At 46.1% G+C, this 23,840-nt stretch overlaps 1 protein-coding gene and 1 non-coding gene across 2 annotated transcripts in view; both read right to left on the reverse strand.

Annotated features, from left to right (window-relative positions):
- HDAC1 (histone deacetylase 1) overlaps positions 1–21,904 on the reverse strand; it is a 32,728-nt gene extending 10,824 nt beyond the window's left edge. The window contains exons 1-3 of the mRNA XM_004603567.2: positions 21,748–21,904; positions 14,332–14,444; positions 5,349–5,466 (exon numbers count right to left, since the gene is read on the reverse strand). Of these exons, the coding sequence (XP_004603624.1) occupies positions 5,349–5,466; positions 14,332–14,444; positions 21,748–21,796 (280 nt within the window). The 5' untranslated portion in view covers positions 21,797–21,904. The remainder of the gene's footprint in view (positions 1–5,348; positions 5,467–14,331; positions 14,445–21,747) is intronic.
- Positions 11,368–11,475, reverse strand: LOC129405259 (U6 spliceosomal RNA). The gene has a single exon (XR_008630440.1). It is a non-coding gene; the product is annotated as a U6 spliceosomal RNA (small nuclear RNA).
- Positions 21,905–23,840: the final 1,936 nt, after the last annotated feature.

Here is a 23,840-nt window from a genome sequence, read left to right on the forward strand (position 1 = left end):
CATGCAAACAATAATGCAAATGAAAAAGCAGAAAGGGAAGCACACTTAAAGGTTGGAGATTCACACAGCTAGACAGAAACCTAATGGTTCCAAATTGTCTTTTACAGAAACAGAAACTGTGAGATAGCAATGATGCACAGCAAGTCAGAGGATGGGGCAGGTCTAGAGCCTTATATTCTTGCTCCAGGCTCCCCACTATATCCACTGTTATCAGTAAGGGTTCCCCCAAAAGTACTAGGTAGAAGAGTCCTGGACAGGAGGCTTGGATTATCATAGCTGTCCAGCTTGGATTGTGGTAACTGACCAAGACCCACCTACAGCACCAGGTTTACAATAACTAAAAGAATCACAAATCTGGGACCAAAGAGAGAGCGCAAAGGGCTGAACATGCAAAGGGCTGAACATACTTTTTGCATGCGGGAGGCCTAGGTTTGATACCCAGCACTGCATGGTTCCCCAGCTACCCACAGGGATGAACATTGAGCAAGGAGTAGTTGTGGGGTGTGGTCCAAAGAGAAAAACCTGCAAGAAGTTGTCCTGATTTGGTACCCTGCCAAATAGGTGCTCCTCGGGAGTCCAGCCTGCTTATGAGGTCAGTAATGACAACCTGGTGACATCGGCTGTGTCAATAAGAACTTTGATCCCAGGGCCCAAACTATTCATCCACTGACAAATAATACCCACCACTGGCTGCTTCCTCCTTTAGCTGGTTTAGCCTGTTTCCAGAGAAAGCTTTGCTTCGATTCCCATTTGGAATGTGGAGCCTCCATAAGAAGAAATTGGTGTTTTGAGTTATAAGGAAAAAAGAGTTTTCTTCAGGCTGAAGACTAACATGTGATTCCAGTGGCCAGCCCTTCCATTCCCCGTTCCACAAGCCACATGATTAAAGTTGGGAGGAAAAATTGAGAGCAGATCCTCATCGGGGCTTATTTGTGAGATTAGGGAGAACTTTCCAATGGATCTCCCCTCTTCCATTTTCCAATTTCCCCCTCCTATGTTTGCTGCTGTTATGATGACCAGGGTTCCCACAGTCAGCAGTGGTACTTGCACTCTAAACTGCTATGCCCCAGAAAACTGCTCACTTGGTTGTGGCATTGGGGGTCACAGATGGCAATGCCACCCGAATCAGGGTTGGCATGTGGGGTAATGGTGGGGATCAAACCAGAGGCCCCATGCTTGCAAGGTGCTCTAACACAGACTCGTCCTTGGGTTCCTCTTTCTTCCTCCTAAAATACTTTAATTGTATTGGTAATATTTTCTTTCTTAGGCTACAGGGTTAGAAGGACTGGTACATCCCTAAATCTTATCCTACTTCTCTGGCAATGATCTCCATCCAGTGATTCATATTGAAAGGTTGAGAATCCTTACTAACTCTTATCTATCTCATATTTGTACACATCATTCATTCAATGAAAAATAAAATCCTTTTGGTTCAGCTTGAAAAAAAAAAAGAAAGAAAGAAGCGTTGGTACATGGATTTTTTTGGGGGAGAGGGAGGACTGGGAACCACACCTTACTCCTGGTTCTGTGCTCAGAGATGATTACTTCTGGCAAGGCTTGGGGGACCATTTATGGTGTCAGGGACTGGACCTGGGTTGGCTGTGTGCAAGCCAAGGGCCCTACCTGCTCTTGCTCTACATGCAATTTTATTTTATTTATTTTATTTTTTTTAAATATTTTAATTGCTATTTGTTTATTTTTTTCTTTTTTTTTTAAATTTTATTTTATTTTATTAAATCACCGTGTGGAAGATTACAATGCTTTCGGGCTTAGGTCTCAGTTATACAATGCTGAAACAACCATCCCTTCACCAGTGCCCATATACCACCACCAAAAAAAAAAAACAAACCCCACACAGTACACCTCCCATCCCGCCCCCCCACCCCCTACCTTGTAACTGATAAGTTTCATTTTACATTCTGTTTACTTTGGTTACATTCAATATTTCAACACAAACCTCACTATTGTTGTTAGGAGTACCCCACTAGATTCAGACCTACTGTGAAGACAAATAAGGTAGCGGCCGCGCGGTTTTGAATTTCTGTACTTTAACAAGAAGTCCAGGGAGATTTCTTCCAGATATTAGATAATTGCAGGCTTGAAAACCCAATCTGTGGTCGTCTTAATATGGCGGCCACCGCGCCCTTCATCCCCGGAGAGAAAGAGGCGAGAGAGAGAAATACCGTTCCCCTCCCGGGCGGGCACGGGGCCAAGGCTTAGTTCTCAGGCTGGAGACATTCTGAGAGGAGTTGCTCACACCGAAAGAGGTTTTGCTGGGTCTGGATTCACGCTTTCTACATGCAATTTTATTTCTTTTGCCAAGAAGGGGAGAGATTTTATTTTTGGACCACACCTGGCAGTGCTTAGGGACTACGCCAGTACTCCAGAACCAGGAGACACATTCCATTCTCCCATGGCTGTGCTGCACCACTACGGGAACATCATTTCCTCCCTTGGTCTCAGTTTAGATATCTATGAAAGGGACACGACTACTGGCTGGAGCGATAGCACAGCGGGTAGGGCGTTTGCCTTGCATGCGGCCGACCCGGGTTCGATCCCCGGCATCCCATATGGTCCCCCAAGCACCGCCAGGAGTAATTCCTGAGTGCAAAGCCAGGAGAAACCCCTGAGCATCGCTGGGTGTGAACCAAAAAGCAAAAAAAAAAAAAAGAAAGGGACACGACTACCATTTTCTTACCCTATTAAGTTATTTTTATCATGTCTCTACTATACATTTCACATTCAGATAGGTATCTATCAAAAAATTTGCTTATGTTCACATTTTCAACTTTGCTAATAAAGTATTAATTAAGGCTTCTGATGGTTTTTCTTTTGGCGCAAGTAATGCTGTGGGGTTATACTGCTTGGGTTATACTGCTCAAGTTGCACACTGGAGCTGCTCAGGGTACTAAGAAGGAGCAGGGTTCAAACCCAGGTCTTACACTCTAGTCCTTCGATTTATCTCCCTTCATGACACCTAATTTTTTTTTTTTTAAGTAAAAGCCAGTTTTATTTGGAAGTTTTAAGGAAGTGTTTTGGGGAGAAAGAGAGAGTGAGAGAAACATGCTCAAGAGAAACATGGGCTTTTCCAAAGTAGAAAGTCTCAAGAGGGAGATGCAAACACACAAACCAAGCAACACATGCACCCAGTGACACACATGCTTGGGCAGTACATGCATGCCCTGAGACCTAATTTTTCAGTGTAAAAATACATGAACTTTAAAATAATAATGTAAACAGATAATGTAAGCATTTATATTCCATACAAATATAAGATAAATATGATATGATTTTGATTTTTTTTTTTAGTTGGGAATGAGAGTGATAGCACAACAGGGAGGGCGTTTGCCTTGCACGCGGCCGACCTGGGTTCAATTCCTCCGTCCCTCTTGGAGAGCCCAGCAAGCTAATGAGAGTATCCCGCCTACACAGCAGAGCCTGGCAAGCTACCTGTGGTGTATTCGATATGCCAAAAACAGTAACAAGTCTCACAATGGAGATGTTACTGGTGCCCGCTTGAGCAAATCGATGAACAACGGGATGACAGTGCTACAGTTGGGAACAGGAGGGGGGTGTTGGGGCAACACTGACAATGCTCAGGAGACCAGATATGATGCCAGGGATCAACCAGTGTCAGTTGCATGCAGTACTCCATCTTTCTATCTTTTGTACTATCTCTCCAGCCCCAAAGCACAACTTTAGAACTATAGGATTCAAGAAAATTTAGAGAAAACTAAGAGTTAGAGCCAAAAGTGTAGCCTCAAGAATCTTAATTTTTTTTGGCCTTATAAGATCTAAAAATAACAAAAATATGGCTGGGGGTGTAACGCGCCGACTGACATGAGGCTGTGGTTTGATCATGGAGACAAAGATAAAAATAAAGGAGGGTTAGAGCATGCAGGAGGTCTAGGTTTGGTCCCTGGCACTGCATGGTCTCTGGAGCCCTGCTGGGAGCCACTCCTGAGCATTGAAAACAAGAAAGGAAAGAAAACACATGGGGTGGTGGTGGGGGGGGGGGAAGAGAAGGCAGAAATGAGAAGGTAGGGAGAGAGAGAAAGGAGGGAGGAGGCGAGCAAAAGGAAGAGAGGAAGGAAGGAAGGTCAGGTTGGGAGGCACAGACCTAAACATCAGCGTTAAAGGATCCATCAAAGCTCATTTTCGGGGCCAACCCAGGTTCAATCCCCGACATCCTACATGGTTCCCTGAGCACTGCCAGGAGTAATTCCTGCATGCATAGTTAGGAGTAATGCTTGAGCATCACCAGGTGTGACTTCAAAGCCAGAAACAAAAAGAACAAAACAAAACAAAGTCATTTTTTTAGTCTCAATACCAAGTTACTCCTTTAGCCAGTGTCTTTTGGCCAGAAAGGGCATGCATATTAGAAAAAGTCACTAAGTAACTGACGGATGTACACTCTGCAGATACCATGTGTGCCCATGTGACATTACAATGGTGGCACTGGTAGGTGCCATCCAGGCCAAACAGTCAGGCGAGAAAGAGTGCTGTATTTACCAGCTATGCTAAAAATATAGAGAGCAATGCTAAACTTAAGGGTTTAGGTGGAGATTCTCTAGTAATTGAGCATATCCAGGTGAAGAGAGCGCCCAAGATGCAATGCACAACAGAGGATTCTTGGGTAGATTAACCCTACCATGAGTTCTTCCTGATACACTGAGAGGTCCCTTACTGAAAAAGAGCAGATTGTTCTGAAACCTGGAGAGGAGGTTGCACATAAGGAAAAGATAAGACAGAAGAAAACAAAGAAGCAAAACCTTATGGCCTGGGGATAAAGTAGGCATAAAATATACAGAAATCTAAGTAAAAACTAATAATAACTAAAAAAAAAAATCAACTAATCAAAATGTCTGGATAGTGTTATACTGTTTTATCATATAAAATCCTGGTGTCCGGGATGGGACGCAGATTGGCTGCATGTAAGGCAACTGCCCACCTGCTCTAGCCCTCAATCTCCACCTTTAAAATCAGGGAAAAGCACACCTAAGAAAAGAAGTAGCACTCTGGCACCTTTGGGAAACAGGAAGTCAGGTGTCATCTGAATGAGAGGTGACAAAGAAGGCAGGGCAGTCCCACCAACAAACAGAAGGGAGATCTGGGACTGGGGACATGGCTCAGTGGTAGAGCAGCAGAGCAGACATTTGATAGTATCGCCTTGCACATATGAGGGCCCGGTCTGATTTCTGGCACCACTGGGAGTTACCCCAGAGTACTGAGTGTGGTTCAGCTCCAAAGCACCCAAAAACCAGCGGGATTTAAAAAAAAAAAATCCAACTGTATCCAACTCAGGCCTTCAAAACAAGGAAAATAGGGAGAGAACAGATAGAACTTACATCTCTGCATCTGCTTGCTGTACTCAGACATGTTATCTGGACGGATGGAGCGCAAAAACTTTATGTAGTCATCACTGTGGTATTTGGTCATCTCCTCAGCATTCGCCTTGTGAGGGCGCTGGAGGGCAGAAGGGAGAAAGGACATGTTATTCCTTAATGCCAATCTTCAGTCTGTCTAGTATGAATATTTATGTTCTGCCCATAGGGTAACCAGGGATCAAACCCAGAACCTCACACATACAAGGCAGACAGTCCACTACTGAACTACACCCATAAGTCCATCTCCATTTAAAAAATATATATTTATTTATTTATTTTGCTTTTTGGGTCACACTCACGATGCCAGGGGTTACTCCTGGCTCTGAACTCAGGAATTACCCATGGCAGTGCTCAGGGGACGATATGGGATGCTGGGAATCGAACCTGGGTCAGCCACGTGCAAGGCAAACGCCCTACCGCTGTGCTATCGCTAAATAGATACCTCGAAATGTTTGGGGCTACTCCTGGCTCTGTGCTCAGGAATTACTGCTGGCCGACTTTGGGGGAAATCATACAGGATGCAGGATAAAACTCAGGTGTTGTGTGAATGGCAAGCACCCTACTTGCTGTACTAATTCTCTAGCTCCACCTCATAAAAATAAAATTTAAGTAGGGGGTGGAGCGATAGTACAGTGGGTAGGGCATTTGCCTTGCACACAGTTGATCAGGGTAGCTGATCAGGGTAGTTGATCAGGGTTTGATTCCCAGCATCCCATATGGTCCCTCGAGCATTGCCAGGAGTAATTCCTGAGTGCAAAGCCAGGAATAAGCCCTGTGCATCGCCAGGTGTGACCCAAAAAGAAAAAAAAATTTAAGTAAATAAGTGGATAAACAGCAAAGTTTTACTTTTAAACTTTTGTTTTTACTTTGAGTTTTTGGGCCACATCCAGCAGTGCTCAGGAGCTTACTCTTGGCTCTGTGCTCAGGGTTGCTCCTAGCAATGCTCTGGGGAATAATCTGACGCCAGGGATCAAATTGGGGTCAGCTGACTGAAGGAAAGAGCCTTAACTCCTACACTATCTCTACAGCTCTATTTATTCTTGTTTTGTTTTGTTTGGACCTCACCTGAGGATGATCAGGAATTACTACTGGTAGTGCTCAGGGGACCATAGGGATACCAGATATTGAACCCGGATTGGCAATGTGCAAGGCAAGAACCCTACCCACTGTACTATCTCTCTGGCCCTCTAATCTTTTTATTTTTTTAATTTATTTATTTTTAATTAGAGAATCACCGTGAGGGTACAGTTACAGATTTATACACTTTTGTGCTTATATTTCCCTCATACAAAGTTCGGGAACCCATCCCTTCACCAGTGCCCATTCTCCACCACCCGTAAACCCAGTGTCCCTCCCACCCTCCCCAATCCCATCTCCCCCCCACCCCACCCTGCCACTGTGGCAAGGCATTCCCTTCTGTTTTCTCTCTCTAATTAGCTGTTGTGGTTTGCAATAAAGGTGTTGAGTGGCCGCTGTGCTCAGTCTCTAGCCCTCATTCAGCCCGCAACTCTCTTCCCCCACATGGCCTTCGACTACAATGTAGTTGGTGATCGCTTCTCTGAGTTGACCTTTCCCCGGAACGTGAGGCCAGCCTCGAAGCCATGGAGTCAACCTCCTGGTACTTATTTCTACAGTTCTTGGGTGTTAGTCTCCCACTCTGTTATTCTATATACCATAGATGAGTGCAATCTTTCTATGTCTGTCTCTCTCTTTCTGACTCATTTCACTCAGCATGAAACTTTTCATGCCCATCCACTTAACTACAAAATTCTTGACCTCCTTTTTTCTAACAGCTGCATAGTATTCCATTGTATAGATGTACCAAAGTTTCCTCAACCAGTCATCCGTTCTGGGGCATTCGGGTTTTTTCCAGATTCTGGCTATTGTAAACAGTGCTGCGATGAACATACATGTGCAGATGTTGTTTCGATTGTACTTTTCTGCCTCTCTGGGATATATTCCCAGCAGTGGTATTGCTGGGTCAAATGGGAATTCAATATCTAATTTTTTGAGAGTCGTCCAAATTGTTTTCCAGAAGGGCTGAACCAGTCGGCATTCCCACCAGCAGTGAAGAAGGGTCCCTTTCTCCCCACATCCTCTCCAACAGCGGTTGCTTTTGTTCTTTTGGATGTGTGCTAGTCTCTGTGGTGTGAGGTGGTATCTCATGGTTGTTTTGATCTGCATCTCTCTGATGATTAGTGATGTAGAGCACTTTTTCATGTGCCTTTTTGGCCCTCTAATCTTTTAAATAGAGGCACTTAAAGAGGGCCATGAAGTGCTGGAGATGGAACTGAAGGCCACATACATGCTAGGGAAATGTCTTATTACTTGAGGTTTCTCTACCAGCGCAATGAACAAATAAGAAAAAAAAAAGGAAAAAAGAGGTCAAACGTGGATCATAGATACTTAACATATACTCTCTGTGTCTAAGGTCCAACTGAAAACACAACAAAGACTGAAGAGACAGTATAGGAGGTAAGGCACTTGCCTTGCACACTGTCAATCTAGGTTTGGTACCACATATGGTGGGAGAAGAGCCAGAAGTAAGCCCTGACCACTACCCACTACCAGGTGTGGTCAAAAACAGAAAACAAACAAACAAAAAAAGAACCATGTTCCAGAATGTTCACAGCCAAGAGTGCTGGTCAAAAATAGAAATTTTTAAAAACTGAAATAAGCCAAATGCCCTTTTAAATAATAAAAGGAAAAAAATGTAGTGGTTTTTCAGATGTACCAGTGAAAATAAATACAGCTACATGTACCATGTCTGTTTCTCATAAAAATATGCCAAAAATAGTTCAATAATAAATACCAGACTGGTGATACAGTACCAGGGTAAGTACTTGCCTTGCATGCTATCAATCCCTTTTCAATCCCCAGAAGCACTGTATATGGTCCCCTAAGCACTGACAAGGGTGACTCCTTAGCATTACCCCAAAAGGACAAATAATAAATACCCAAATAATAAATACAAATAATAAATGGCCCCATTTCTGTAACATTCAAACATGTAAAAGTAAAACATATATAAAGTGCATATACTGGAGAGGCCGGAGAGGTAGCTCAGGAGCACATACTTTCCATGAAGGAGCTCTGGGTGTGATTCCTAACAACACACAGTCCTTTGAGCATCACAGTACATGGCCTATCCCTCAAAAGAGTAAAACTATGAAAAACGAAAAAACCACCTCAAACTCAGGGTAGAGCTTAACTCTAGGGAAAAGAGGTAACATCAGGGCATAAAGGGGCTTTACCTATCACAGAAATGTTCCTTTAAACTAAATGTTAGGGACAGAGCAGGTAAGGCACTTGCCTTGTATGTGGCCAACCTAGGTTTGATCCCCAACACCACATATGGTTCTCTGAGCCCCACCAGGAATAATCCCTGAGCACAGAGCCATGTGCTACTGGATTAAGTACTGGGAGATAAGTCCAGCTCTGTGCTCAGACCCTGGCTCCATGCTCTGTCCCCAACTGTGTGGCAGCCCCTGGAAGCATTTAGGTGACCATAGAGTATCAGGGATTGAATCACTGAGCTATCTTTCTGGCATCAACATACTATTTTGGGATCTTGGTTGACCTCTGAGTATAGCCTCAAAGTCCTTGATATTAATAAATCAAGGGTAAATGGGAAATAGTGAGATTTTGCTTTAGGAGTCCATAACAAGATCACCACATAGACTAAGTAATTTATAATAATTTATTACTTCTTGTGACAGCAACTATTGGTTTCTTCACAAATAGACAAATAGTAATACTATTCCTTCTCCTCCTCCCCCCTCAGTAAGAGACCTAAATCTGGTTAGAAATTAAGTACTCAGCACTGGGGATCAAAACAGATTTATTTGGGGTTGAATCAATAGTACAGTGGCTCAGGTTCTTCCTTGCTTGCAGCCAATCCAGGTTCAATACCTGTAAGGTATTGAATATCAATACCAGAACACCATATGGTTCCCAGAGCCTCTCTGCACAGCCCCTCCCCCATCCTAGTGGAGTGATTCCTAAGCATAGAATCAGGAGTAAATTCTGACCATCTCTGTGTAGTCCTAAGACCACCACCCCATCAACCACAACCTTGGTTCGAATCTCAGCACCACATATGGGCCCCTGAGGATGATAGGTGTGGTCTCTGAGCACCATTGAGTGTGGCCCCCCCCAAAAAAAAACAAAATGAAACAATTAATTTGGCCCCAATAGATAGTACAAGGATTAAGGCACATGCCTTCCATGTAGTCAACATGCTTGGATCACTGGAACTGCATGTGGTCCCCGAAGCACTCCCAGGACTGACCCTTGAGCACAGAGACAGAGTAGTTCCTGAGCGCCTCTATACAGCTCCAAACCCTAACCCCCAACAAAAAAAGTGATTCATCAAAACCATTTGTGAGCTCTGATGATTGGCCCAAGGATGGTAAATGGCTCAAAGAGATAGAAAAAAAAAAACTTTTGTCTGGCTCCTTTCTTTTTGGACTCTCTTGTTTGAAGTCATTACATACTTGCACTTCATGCTAAAATGTGATTTCAAGGTGAAACATGAGAATGAAATCACACAAAGGATGTGTGAGCGGGAGCCAGAGAGGTGGTACAGCAGGAAAGGTGTTTACCCTGCATCTGATCCCCAGTAACACAGATGGTCTCCTGAGCCCACCATTAGTGATTCCTGATCACAGAGCCAGGAATACCACAAGGTATGGCCCCAAAAAAATACAAAACAAAAAGGGTCTGCAAAGATAGTACAGTGGATAAGACACTTCCCTTGCATGCAGTCAATCCAGGTTCGATCCCTGGAGATCCATATTGTCCCCTGAGTACCACCAGGAGCAGAGCTAGGAGTAACCCTGAGCACTGTCAGTGTGGCCCAAAACTCCCTCAAAAATCCCAAACAAACAAGCAAAAGGAGTGATCTCTGAACTTGGAGCCAGGAGTAAGTCCTCGAGCACCACAGGATGTGGCCCCAGCACCAATCTGTACCCACTCCTTCCCTACAAAAAAAACACAAAAAACGATGCCTGAACAAAAAAGGACAGAAAGAATAAACCAGGAATTCTGACATCACCTATCTGTAGGGGTTTTTTTTGTTTTGTTTTTAATATTTAGGAAGGAAAATAGACAGGAAATATACAGCCTCTGAAATAAGGACCCAAGTTGGAGTTTTAACGTATCTATTAATAGCTCTGGGATTCTGATGTGTTCTCTGTGCTGAGCTTGTTTCTCCATCTATAAATGCAGGCTGAAAGAACAACAGGAAGTAACAGGCAGCCCTGGCCTGGTACCACCCAACCTTCAAATAAATGACTGAATAGTTTTCCCTATCATGTGAAGAGAGGATTCATCTCACTCATTCTCATGAAGCTTAATCCAGTTCTAGGGGTATGACTCTACCAAAATCCACGGAATGAAAGAAAACAGGACTTGAATTAATCCCTGAAAATGAGCAAGAAAAACCTAGTCTGTCAGAATGGAGGAGAGACGTAGTGTTTTGAGACTGATGAGTGTTTTGAGGGAGCAGTGGCAGGAAGCAGGAGATGTGCCACAACAGCTCTAGAAAGTCTTGGCACTTCCTCTGCTACAGTCAGGGATCCTCCCTTTGTCTAAGCCGCTCTGCTCCCTGGAGGCCTTGAACATCACTGCTATTTTCTGTTTACCATTCCCAGGTGCCCTTCACACCTGAAAAAGCTCTCTGTGCCCAAGGTCCATTTGATCCTGTCTACCTCCTCTCCTTGTTTCCTCAGCTGCTTCTGCTGCCTCCAGAGGCAAGCCATGCCATCTGGGACAGAAGACTCATCTCCTCTGTATCTGGAATAGTTAGGAAGGATACTACTGTTGCTAGGTTACTCAGCAATACCTACAAGCTGTAGGCATAGACTTTTAATAGCATCTTCTAAATTGTGTGAGCAACATCCCAGAATGCTCAGGGGTGATTCCTCCTGGTTCAGTGAATCATGTGGTGCCAGGAATCAAATCTGGGCCTCCTGCATGCAAAGCTATGTGCTGTATACAGCTGTTTGTGTGTCATCCTTGCACAGTGGCCATGCTAATCTTCTCTGTATCATTCCAATTTTAGTATATGTGCTGCCGAAGCAAGCACTGTATACAGCCGTTTGAACTATTTCCCCTGTGTCAATAATAGACTCTTCTGTGCTGACTATAAGGCAACATGGGACTTTAGCCCTTCTTCATTTTATTTGGATAACTGAATCCTAACTACCCTCCCTACCTCTCAAATGAATGTCTATTTCTATTTCTTTCATTTAAAATGCTCCACTTGGGGACCAGGGATGTAGTTCAGTGGCAGAGCACATATCTCACAAATATATAAGGTTCTGGGTTTGATCTCTAGCAACACACACACACACAGGCAAAAATAGTACACCTTCATTTTTTGGGGGGGTTGGGGTTGCTCAGGGCTTACTCCTGGCTTTATGCTTAGGGATTACTGCTGAAGGTGCTTGGAGGACCATATGGGGTGCTGGGGACTGAACCCCACTTGGCTATATGCAAGATAAACACCCTACCCATATATTACCTCTCTGGTTCATCACCTTTACATTTTTGTCTTCTTTTGGGGGACACCCAGTGGTGCTCAGGGGTTATTCCTGGCAATGCTCAGGATTGTATGAGTTGCTGAGTATTGAATCACAATAGCCACATACAAGGCAGAACCCTGCATTATTTCTGTAGCCCTCCAGCCTCTTTCAAAACCCTAAAATGGGAGACTGCTCTTCAAGCCAATGTCCTCCCTTTAATATGTATTTCTTCGCTTGCTTATCTCTATGTATCTTTGCTTGTCTTTTCCATTCTGGAGAAGCCTGATATTTTCTTTTTTTTTTTTTTCTTTTTGGGTCACACCCGGCAATGCACAGGGGTTACTCCTGGCTCTGCACTCAGGAATCACTCCTGGCGGTGTTCAGGGGACTATATGGGATGCTGGGAATCGAACCTGGGTCGGCCGCGTGCAAGGCAAACGCCCTACCCTTTGTGCTATTGCTCCAGCCCTGCCTGATATTTTCTTGAACAAGTACTTCCTCTTTTACTCTCCCCTCACATCTTTCTTTCTTTCTTTTTTTTTTTCTTTTTGGGTCACACCCGGCAATGCACAGAGGTTACTCCTGGCTCTGCACTCAGGAATTACCCCTGGCGGTGCTCAGGGGACCATATGGGATGCTGGGAATTGAACCCAGGTCGGCCGCATGCCAGGCAAATGCCCTACCCACTGTGCTATCACTCCAGCCACTCCCCTCACATCTTTCTAAGTAAGTTTAGCGACAAACTATCTTGCTTCACTAAAAAATAAATTATATGATGGAGCAGGGAGATGACTCAAAGAGCTGGAGCACATGCTTTATATGCAGGAGCCCCAGGTTCAGTCCCCAGCACTACATGATTCCATAAGCACTGCCAGGTGTTGTCCCCAAATAAATAACTAGAAGCTGGAGCAAAAATGGAACTAAGTCAAGGAGTTAGTATTGGTGCTAGACTGATAAGTATAGCAGGTAGGGTGCTTGCCTTGCACACAGCTGACCCGGCATCCCATACGGTTCCCTGAGCCCCGCCAGGAGTGACCTCCAAGTGCTGAGTGTAGCACCAGGAGTAAGGCCTGAGAACCACTGCATGTGGCCCAAAAATAAACAAAAAGTGTATCTACACTCTCTAGTACTAGACAACACTTGGTATCTAGTTCAACACAATTCTATCAAGTGTTAGGTATTGGATTTTCTAAACCATTGGAGTTGTTGAGTACGCAGCACTTTGAATCCTTGCTGACCTTTTCAGCTTAACTCCCCTCACTCAAACCTGTGAACTTTACACTACTGCAGGGGTGGGGAAACTTCTTTCTGCCAAGTGCCATTTGGATATTTGAAATATCCTTCGCGGGTCATGCAACACAAGCACATGAGCCACAAGCACATGAGCCTCGAACAGCTGACAAGAAGCACAGGTATCTGTCCTGTCATGTACCAGGGCCAGACTACATGATTCTGCAGGCTTTGAATGGCCCACAGGCGAGGCACTTCCCACCCCACCACAACAATACTTGCACACCAAGCTATTAAACCCACTCTATGGTCTTACCTCACTGTCTTTTCTGGTCTGGAATATCTGTCTCCTGATTTCCGGGCTAAACTGTATTCAAATAATTATCAGTATATACATATGTATATGCTAGGAATTGAGCCCAGATTCTCACACAAAGTGAGCTTCATTCCCAGCTTTAATTTAATCTTTTAAATCCTGCTCAGATACCATTTCCAGGCAACAGTCTAAGGCTCCCTTCCTCCTACACATCTCTGCATCTTAACATTTTTGTTTGTTTGTATTTTGGGTCACACTTGTCAATGTTCAGGGATTATTCCTGGCTTTTCACTCAGGAATCACTCCTGGCAGTGCTTGGGGAACCAGATGAAAATTCTGGGGATCAAATCTGGGTCAGCCACATGCAAGGCAAGCACCCTATTCTGCACAGTAAACTTCTTAAAATAGCAAATCTCTAGCAAGAGTTCTTGTCTACTATACACGAGGCCTCAAGTTTGATCCCTGCTACTACCTAGCCCCCAAGTGCCAGAGGGGTGGCTCATGTGACCCCAGGACTATATGATTGGACCTGAGTACTGAATAATAAGGCTCATGGAGTCAAACGGAGTATGCCATGGGTGTTGCCTGGGCCTCTGAGTGGTGCTGGGCCCCCTTCCGAAAAACTAATCAACCAATAAGGATCTCTATCAGCTAGGAAACAGCTCACATATGGCACAGCACATGTATGAGGCTTTCAGTTCAGTCCCCACACACCCCAATCAAAGAGAGAATTTCTGTCACTTATAAAGCACATCACAGAACAGTCACTCCACATGTTTCCTGAATAGAGTAGTTGTAAAAATGAGATAAGAAATAGTATAATGGGAACCAGAGTTGGGGGTTAAGGGAGGGTAGGGTTCTAAGTACTCACATAGATTTCCATTTTTCTGTAGAGACCATAATTAAGAAGCAAATTATGAGTCATACGAATTCGGTGAGGCTTCATTGGGTGGCCTTGTCCATAATAGTAATTTCCAACATCCCCTGAAGAAGAAAGATAGCAATTTCAGTGACATAGTTAGACACAAACTCCCAAGGAAGAACCTAAGAAATTTTACAAGAAACTGGTTCATATCCACCTTGAGGAAGGATAACTTGTAAAAGATAAAACAAAACAAAAAGGCACGGGGCCCAGGCAGGAGTCCAGAGACCGAGAGGTTGTCTTGTAGGCATGAGGGCAAGAGTTCGAATCCCAGTACCATCCACATGCAGAGTTCAGTGGGATCCCAACAGACCACCGCTGGGCTCTCCAGTCTCCCGTGACCAAGTGTGTGCAACCCTGTGTAATTACAACAGCTAAAACCAGAAGAGGGGCAAGAGCGGGGAAGAAAAACAACAACCAGGAACCCTTATGAGATCAGCACTTAAGCATGCCAACCTATCCCGTCTTTTGCTCTGAAACCCAAAAGATAGTGTGAGGGGTTTCATTTCAAAGCTTCTAGGGAACAGCAGCTTAATGAGGTGACTCACCTCACAGTATATCCAAGGCATTCACTTCCCAAAACAGAAAAATAGTCATCACTACCCAGTATTAACATAAGCCACAGTTGACCTTACATATTATGACACTTTCATAATAAGCATATTCACATTCATTTTCTTACTTGGTTCTCAAACCCTGTAAAATAGGACAGGGAGTATTATTGCCATTTTATAGATAAGAAAATTAAACTCTTATGATCTCCTGCTCAACCTAAAGCAATAATTTATAACTAGTCCCTCTACTTTAATTCAAGTTATGCACTGTCACTATTTTCTTTTTTGTTTTTGGGCCACATCCAGCAGTGCTCAGAGGTTACTCCTGGCTCCATACTCAGGGATCACTTTTGGTGTGTTTGGGGAACCATACAGAACACGGGATATTTGAACCCAGGTTGGCTGTGTGCAAGGCAAGCACCCTGTCCACTGTACTATCTCCCAGGCCCCACCAGTTACTTTCTTAATCCACTGTCTTGGTAAAAGTCAACCCCCATTCCAAAACCTTGAACGGCTCCCTACTTCCTACAGGATAAAGAATAATAAACAACTTTACTAGCGATGTATCCCAACACCTTTTTATTTTGTGAGCAGTGACACTCCAGTCATTATAGCCATTTCCCCGGCCCCTTAATGACTTTTGTTTTGTTTTCTTGAGTCGGTCAAACCCAGCAGTGTTCAGGGGTCACTGCTAGCAGGGCTCTAGGAGTCATATGCCACGTAGGTGCTGACTGTGATCTGCAGAATGAAAGGCAAACACATCAACCCCTATACTATCTCTCCAAACCTCTTTTTCTGTTTTTCTGGGCCACATGCAGCAGTGCTCAGAGGGTCATTCCCTCTCGGCAAAACTGGAATTATATGCAGGGCTGGGATTGAATCCAGGCCTCCCAGCATGCAAAGCCTGTGCTATACCTCTTGGGCTCCCACCATCGAAGTCTTCTGTTTTGGGGATATACTTATCAGTGCTCAAGAGTAACGGTTGTCAGTGCTCAGGAGACCATATTCAGTGGCATTATCAAACCAGTCAAAATGGCCAGAAGCAAGGCAAGTGTCTTACCTTCTGTACTCTGGCCCTTCAAAAATATTTCTTTTTTGGGGGAGGGGATATCCAATGTTGCTCAGGACTTACTTCTGGCTCTATGCTGAGGGGTCGCTCCTAGTCAGCTCCGGAAACCACATGGGGTGCAGGGAATCAAAACCAGGATGAGCTGCATGCAAGGCAAGTGCCCTATCTGCTATACTATTTCTCCAGCCACTAAGAACATTTTTGAGGGACTGGAGCAATGGTATCTCACTCTAAGGACAAATAAGCAAATCATAACCCTTGAAGCAAATATAAATAGCTATCTATCCTTTTATGTTTCTCTTTTGGGGCCCTACCCAGAAATGCTCAGGGTCTATCCTTGGCTCTGTGCTCAGGAGTGACCCCTTGCAATGTTCAGGGAGAACATGTGCAGTGCTAGGAATCAAACCTGAATTGGCTACATGCAAGGCTAGCACTTCACCTCTTTTCTCTGCACCCCCACAGCTGCCTACATTTTGCAAATAGTTTACTGGAATACAACTATGTTTATCAGTGTTATCTTTTTTGTTTCAAAGAAAAATCATTTTATTCAGGGAATGAGAAGGAAGAGAGTAGGATGTGGGTTTCTCTAGAGAGGAGTCAAGAGAATTAAAGGAATTACACACTAAATTACACACTAAAGGAATTACACACCCCAAATGGAGATGCAGGAGATCCTGCAATAGGGATGAACCTAGTTTATTTATTGTCTATGACTGCTTCGACCTACCCATATGCTCTAAACACTGGATTAGAAGCATCCTATGGGGCATTCACCTTCATGCCAAGGCATTCTTTCTTCAGACTTTGACCTAGTCTTTTCCTCTTTGGTGATCCTCTATTACAATGCCCAGCCCAAACCCCAAACATACTCCTGATCAGAATGAATGGTTCTTCTCCTCTGCATTCCATTTGTATGTAATTACCCAATCTTGTTTGCATCTGAATTATTTACAATCTATTCATATCCACAAGACCAAGTGTTCCTAAAAGACAAGGATAAACAAATCTAATCTATACAACACAGTGGCTCAAGAAAAGTTTAAGTACTTAAAGTCATGCAGCTATTTTTAGTGTAAATATACTAGAATAAACACATATGCCTAATTTTATTAATTTAGGGGACAGGTTATATGGTTTATTCAAGCTCCTAGTCAGCATTTCCACTGATGATCAGGAACCGAACAGTTGGGAGTTGAAGCTGAACACAGCAGGGCTCTCAGGAATGAGAAGGTGAAAGAAGCTCAGTGAGGGCAGGAACAACAATACAGCTAGTAGGGCATCTGTCTTGCATGCAGATGACCTGGGTTTGATCCCTAGCACCCCACATGGTTCCCCAAGCTGTGCCAGGAGTGATCCCTGAACTCAGAGCCAGGATTAAGCCCTGTGCACAGCTGAATGTGGCCTAAAAAAAAGAGAGAAGAGAGAGAGAGAGAGAGAGAGAGAGAGAGAGAGAGAGAGAGAGAGAGAGAGAGAACCTCTTAAAAAAGAGACACTTTTGGGGGCCGGAGCAATAGCACAGCGGGTAGGGCGTTTGCCTTGCACTCGGCCGACCCGGGTTCAATCCCTGGCATCCCATATGGTCTCCCAAGCACGCCAGGAGTAATTCCTGACTGCAAAGCCAGGAGTAACCCCTGAGCATTGCTGGGTGTGACCGAAAAAAAAAAAAGAGAGAGAGACACTTTTGTAATAATGTGACACTAATAAATTAATTTTAATAAATATAATTAACAGATAGTTAATATGCAATTCAGGAATCAATTCTTCTGATTACAAATCTAGTATGCTATAAAGTTACACTGGATTTCCCATTTATATATTACCTTTGCACTTAATCTAAAGGGCTCTCTATGAGTCTAAACTAGTAGAAAGTTTCATGGGGGGGGGAGATGATACAGAAGGTAAGTTATTTGTCCAGCTTATAGCACTCTATTTTGATCCATGGTACCAGAGATGGTCAGTCCCCTGAGCAGCTCCAGGGTCAGTCCTGAACACAGAGCCACAAACAACACCTCAGCACCACTGAATGTGACCCCAAAACCAAAAAAAAATAAAGAGAAGAAAAAAAATTCCCCAAATTGGGGCTGGCTGGAGAGATAGCTCAAGTGAAGTGATAGAACACATGCCTAGGATCAGTAAGGCTGGGGTTCAATTCCCAGAACTGGTGGGAGGGGGGAGGGGGGAACTGTTCCCAAGTTTGGAAAATGCTTAAAGGGCATGCAGGAGTTCGGGCTGATCCTTGTTCTAATTCTAATTAGAGCATAATTCTAATTCTTGGAGATGATCCCTGGCTCCTGCCCCCCAATATTTTTGGCTGGATGTGGCCAAAAAAGAAATAAAAATTTAAAAGCACTTGTCAATATAAAAGAAATTAGTTTGTGCCTGCTTAGGGGGCAGGCTTGGAGGATGGTTGGGGAAAATGGGGGCAATGTGGAAGTAAGGATTGGTGTTGGAACATCATGCCTGTAACAAAGGCATCATGAACAACTTTGTAAACCACAGTGTTTAAATAAAGTGGGGGTGGGTGGGTAGGGAGAGGAGTTCTTGAACAATGTTCCAAATGAAATAAACAAGGTGGAAAGATAGCACAGGGGCTTAGGGACTTGCTCTGCATGCAGCTGACCCTAAATTTGATTCTCGTAGGACATATGATCCCTCAACCCACCCAAAAGTATTCTTTAAAAAGGGATTGAGCCTGGTGGGGTCGGAGAGACAGTATTGCCAGATTGCCAGGAGGACACTCATATACAGTACACCTGGGAATGAGTCCAGCATCCCATATGGTCCCCCAGACATCACCAAGAGTGATTCCTGATAGCAGAGCCAGATGAAAACCTTGAGTACTGCTGGGTCTGCACCCCTCCATCCCCCAAAAAAAAACAAGAACAACAACAACAAGAAGGAGTTGAACCTGATGTCTCTTTTTCAACTATCCATTCATCCCTCTGTTGGCTGCAATCGACCTTTAAAACCCCACTCCAAGAAGAGGAAACAGTTCTTCACCATACTAGGCAACTCACTCCCTCTTTCAGATACTGTAACCAAACGTTTTCTGGTTTGCTCTGTGGCCATTTCCTCTCACATTCCAGTCACTTAATCAACATACTTGCACTGTGAGTCTATGGGCATATGGAAGTAGATAAGAAGCAATGCCTGTCCCTAAGGAGTTTACTCTTACTCCACTAAGAAGCAGAAACAAGTAAACCAATAATTTCAAAGCAGAGTATCAAAACACATGAAGGAAACCCAGCTCTTCCCGTAGTCAAAGGTCTGAGAACTCTAGCCTGGATCTTGTCTCTTTTCATCCTATTCAACTTCCCTGGTGATAATATTCTCATGTGTAACTAAAATTACCATCTATATAGCTGATGACCAATAAAATACTCGCTTCTCACTGGTCTTTTTTTTTCTTTTCAGTTTTTGAGCCACACTCGCCGATGCTCAGGGGTCACTCCTGGTGGGCTCAGGGAACCATAGGGATGTCGGGCATGGAACCCAGATCAGCCATGTGCAAGGCAACACCCTACCCATTGTGCTATCGCTTTGGCCCCTCATTCCTCTCCTTTTGACAGACCTGAGTAGTAAACCATGTACTGAAAAAGCTCTGACTATTCCCTAGACATCTCAGCAAATATCTGTTTTATTTGTTTGTTTTGTTTTGGGGCCACACCCAGTGGAGCTCAGGGCTTACTCCTGGCTCTCTGCTCAGTGATCATTTCTGAAGGGACTAGGGACCGTATGGGGTTTTGAGGCTCAAATCCATGCAAGTCAAGTGCCTCACCGCTATACTATTGCTCTAATCCAGCAAATGTCTCTCTAAAAAAACAAAGTTGGAAGCCAGAGAGGCAGTACAGAGGGTAGGTGCTTGACCTGTACCCAGCCAACCCCAGTGCAATCCCCAGAACTGCAGACAGTTCCCTAAGCAAGGCGATTCAGTCAAGAATAGCCCCTCAGGGCTGAAGCAATAGCACAGCGGGTAGGGAGTTTGCCTTGCACATGGCCGACCGGGTTCGATTCCCAGCATCCCATCTGAGCACCGCCAGGAGTAATTCCTGAGTGCAGAGCCAGGAGTAACCCCTGTGCATTGCTGGGTATGACCCAAAAAGCAAAAAAAAAAAAAAAAGAATAGCCCCTGAGCATGCTGGATGTAGTACCTCAGGGAGTTGGGGGAGCGGCGGGGAAACCAGGTTTGGAAAGAGAGCTGAAAGAGGTGAAGCACATGCCTTTTTTGCATGCACAAGGCCCCAAGTTTGATCCCTATCTTGAGCACCACCAACACAACCCTGGTGGCCCCTAGTAACCCACTGGGCCTGAACAGCCACATCACTGTGCCTAAGCACCTGTCAGACCCACAATGATGATCTTCTGATCACTGGGAATGGCCCCCAAGGGTACCAAGCATAACTGGGGAGCAGTCCAAAAAAACAATCTAACCAAAAAAAATTTTTTTATAAACATATATGGCCATCTCTAAACACTTTGCATCAAACGGTCCAAAACAGGGCTGGAGTGATAGCACAGCGGGTAGGGCATTTGCCTTGCACGCGGCCGACCAGGGTTCAAATCCCAGCATCCCATATGGTCCCCTGAGCACCGCCAGGAGTAATTCCTGAGTGCAGAGCCAGGAGTAGTAACCCCTGTGCATCGCCAGGTATGACCCAAAAACCAAAAAAAAAAAAAAAAAATACAAAAACAAACGGTCCAAAACAAACTTGGGTTCAAGTTTGTTGAACCCCACATTCCTATACCTTACCCCACATTCATAAATTCACTTTGTCTCCAGAAGGGTATGATTTCCTCAGCATCAAGCCCAACTACCTAAGGAAAGTCACTCAGCCCTCAGCACTTGGCTCACTCTGCTCCACCCGTTCCCTGTCGTACTGGACATACACCTGCTTTCCCCAAGCTTCTGTCCTGTCCGCTGTCTAGATTGAGGGTTACCTCTGTCTCCCCGTACTGGACTCCAAGTAACTCCTACTCCTCAGATCCTAGCTGCGACGGCACCTCCTTCCCTGGCACACCAGGCAGGCCGGGAGCCCGGTCTCCGAGCCCCCCAGCACTGCTCTCCCCTTCCTGGCCAGCAGCCCCTGAGCCCCGCTGTCTGCGCTACCTACTCACCTTTCCCAAAGTGCCCTGGCCAGCCCGCCCCAGGGCCCCAGCGCCCAGACCCCACCAGGAAAGGACTCTGAGACTCGACTCGTCGGCTTCTGGTCCGTAAGGTTAGTTTCAACTGTTGCATCCTTCTCCTTTCCACCCCAAGTGCCCCCATTTCTTCCCCCCTGCCCCACCCCGCCCCACCCCGCCCCACCCCCCGCAGCAACCCCAGGCAGGGCTCGAAGACTCAGTGGGGGAGGGGGAGGGTGGCCACTAGTCGGTGATCCCTGCAGAACCTCAGGAGGAGGACGGGGCAGGGCCGGGCAGCAGCAAGCCCAGGTATTCCCAGCAGGAAAACATCCATCCTCGCAACACGGCTCCGCGAGCGTCCGCCTCCCCCCTCAGACCCTGCCCCCGCCCAGGCGTCCCACTCAAACTTTTCTCATCAGACTTCAGACCTCCCCCGCCAACATTCCGTCCGAGCGCGTCCGTGCCTCAGCCTCGACCTCCCTTCCTCGCAGCCCTCCTCCCTCAGTCTCCAGCTCGTTCCCCGGAGCCTCCGCCCTCAGTCTCAGCCTCCCGTCCCCTCAGCCCTTCCCTCTCCCGGCCTCGGCGCCGCCCCGCCCCCGCTGCGAGGACGGCGGCGCTCACCGTCGTAGTAGTAACAGACTTTCCGCCGGGTGCCCAGAGTCTGCGCCATCTTGCTCGCCGCCCGTCCGTCCCGTCAGTCGGTCCGTCCGCCAGCCCGCCCGCGACTCCGCTCAGCGGCTGACCCAGGGGAGGGGGCGGGGCTCCGGGACGCCCCGCCCATTCCCTCCCGCGCTTACCTATAGCCGCGCAGCCCGGGCACCGCTCCAGCCAATCAGATAGCGCGAGAACTGCCCGGAACTCGACTGGGGGCGGCCTGGCGGCCCGGGGGCCCCCTGGGCCTGTACCAAGGGCAGCGGCGCGGGGGGGAGGGTCGGGGAAGCTGCCCCGGGACCGTACCATTAGTCCCGGGGGAAGTCAGCAGGTCTGTTAATGTCACAGACCCATTTCGTGCTGGGGGATTAGAGGCCAAATTGAAGTGACTCGCACAAGGTCTCTCGACTCATGGAAGGGGGAACCAGCCTCACAAGGCCACTTGGAGGGAGCGACTCTGACAAAGAAACTGTAGGGCTGTGTAGATCACGTCTTGCAAGACGGCGTCCAGACCCCCGCCCTGCTGGGGCAGGGTGCCAAGCGAGAGGCCGGAATTGCTCAGCTTTACCCACAGGCTCTAAGACCTTTTGTCTGTGGCGGGGTCTCGAACCCAGGGCCTTACACCTACAGAGCATGTGCTGGACCAGAGCCCATTCCCTGGCCCTGTCTGTTATTTCACACACCAGCTTAGGGCGAGGGTTCTGTGTCGCCATTTTATTAAGTATAGTGCAGTCCAGACATCTGTGACTTGCTCAGTGTCACACAATCAATAGCTAAGTCGTTTTCTTTCTTTTTTTTTTTTGGATCACACCCGGCGATGCACAGGGGTTACTCCTGGCTCTGCACTCAGGAATTACCCCTGGGCGGTGCTCAGGGGACCATATGGGATGCTGGGAATCGAACCCGGGTCAGCCGCGTGCAAGGCAAACGCCCTACCCGCTGTGCTATTGCTCCAGCCCCAGCTAAGTCGTTTTCAATTGTGTAGATTTTTGGAACGTTCAGTGCATGCCGGTACAACGGTAGGGCTCTTGCCTCTCAAGCAGTGAGCTGGATTTGGTCTGGTTTTGACCTGGGTTTGATGTGGTTCCCATCCCACACCCTCGCCCCCAGGCCTGCCAGGAGTGATGCTTGAGCACGGAACCAGGAACAAGCACTGAGCACTGCCAGGTATGGTCCCAAAACAACAGAAGTGCCTTGCTTACACTGAGGCCTAACTGGACTGGCTAATTCTTGGGGGGCTTGAAGGGCACATCAAACTTACTCCTGGCTCTGCGTTCCAGGATCACTCCTGGCAGGGTGGGAGAAACAAATGGGGTGCTGGGGATGGAACCAGGGCCAAACAGGGCCGGCTGTGTGCAAGGCAAATGCCCTACCTGTTATGCTATCAGGCCCCTGGACTGGATAATTCTTACTTTTTTTTTTTTTTGCTTTTTGGGTCACACCCAGCAATGCTCAGGGGTTACTCTGGCTCTGCACTCAGGAATTACTCCTGGCGGTGCTCAGGGGACCATAATGGGATGCTGGGAATCGAACCCGGGTCAGCCGGCGCAAGGCAAACGCCCTACCCGCTGTGCTATTGCTCCAGCCCCACTTTTTTTTTTTTAACCCCATTTGGGTTTGGATGCCACACCCCATATCTGCTCAGTGGGTGTTCCTGGCTCTGTGCTTAGGGATCATCCCTGGAAGAACTCAAAGGTCCATGTATAATACCAGGGACCTAACTGGGTTGGTTGTAGACAAAAGCCTGACTCCTCATGCTATCCCTCTGGCTCCTGGACTGGATAATTCTTTGTTGTAGGAAGAGAGCTTTGTGCATTGTAAGGGATTTCACAGTGTCCTTGGCCACTCTTCTTTAGATGCCAGTAGACCCTCCATCAGCTGTGACAAGTGAAATTGGTTCCAGGCATTGCAAAAATGTCCCTAGGGCAGGACAGAGTGGGAGGAGAGTGTAAAATCTCCCTACCCTCCCTATGAGAAGCTCTGAACTAGATAGATCAATCATCAACTGGTCTTTATTAAAAACTGAAAGGCTGAAAAATACTGTGATGGGCTATTAAAATAAC

The sequence above is a fragment of the Sorex araneus genome, chromosome 5, assembly GCF_027595985.1.
Source record: "Sorex araneus isolate mSorAra2 chromosome 5, mSorAra2.pri, whole genome shotgun sequence".
Taxonomy (NCBI): Eukaryota; Metazoa; Chordata; class Mammalia; order Eulipotyphla; family Soricidae; genus Sorex; species Sorex araneus.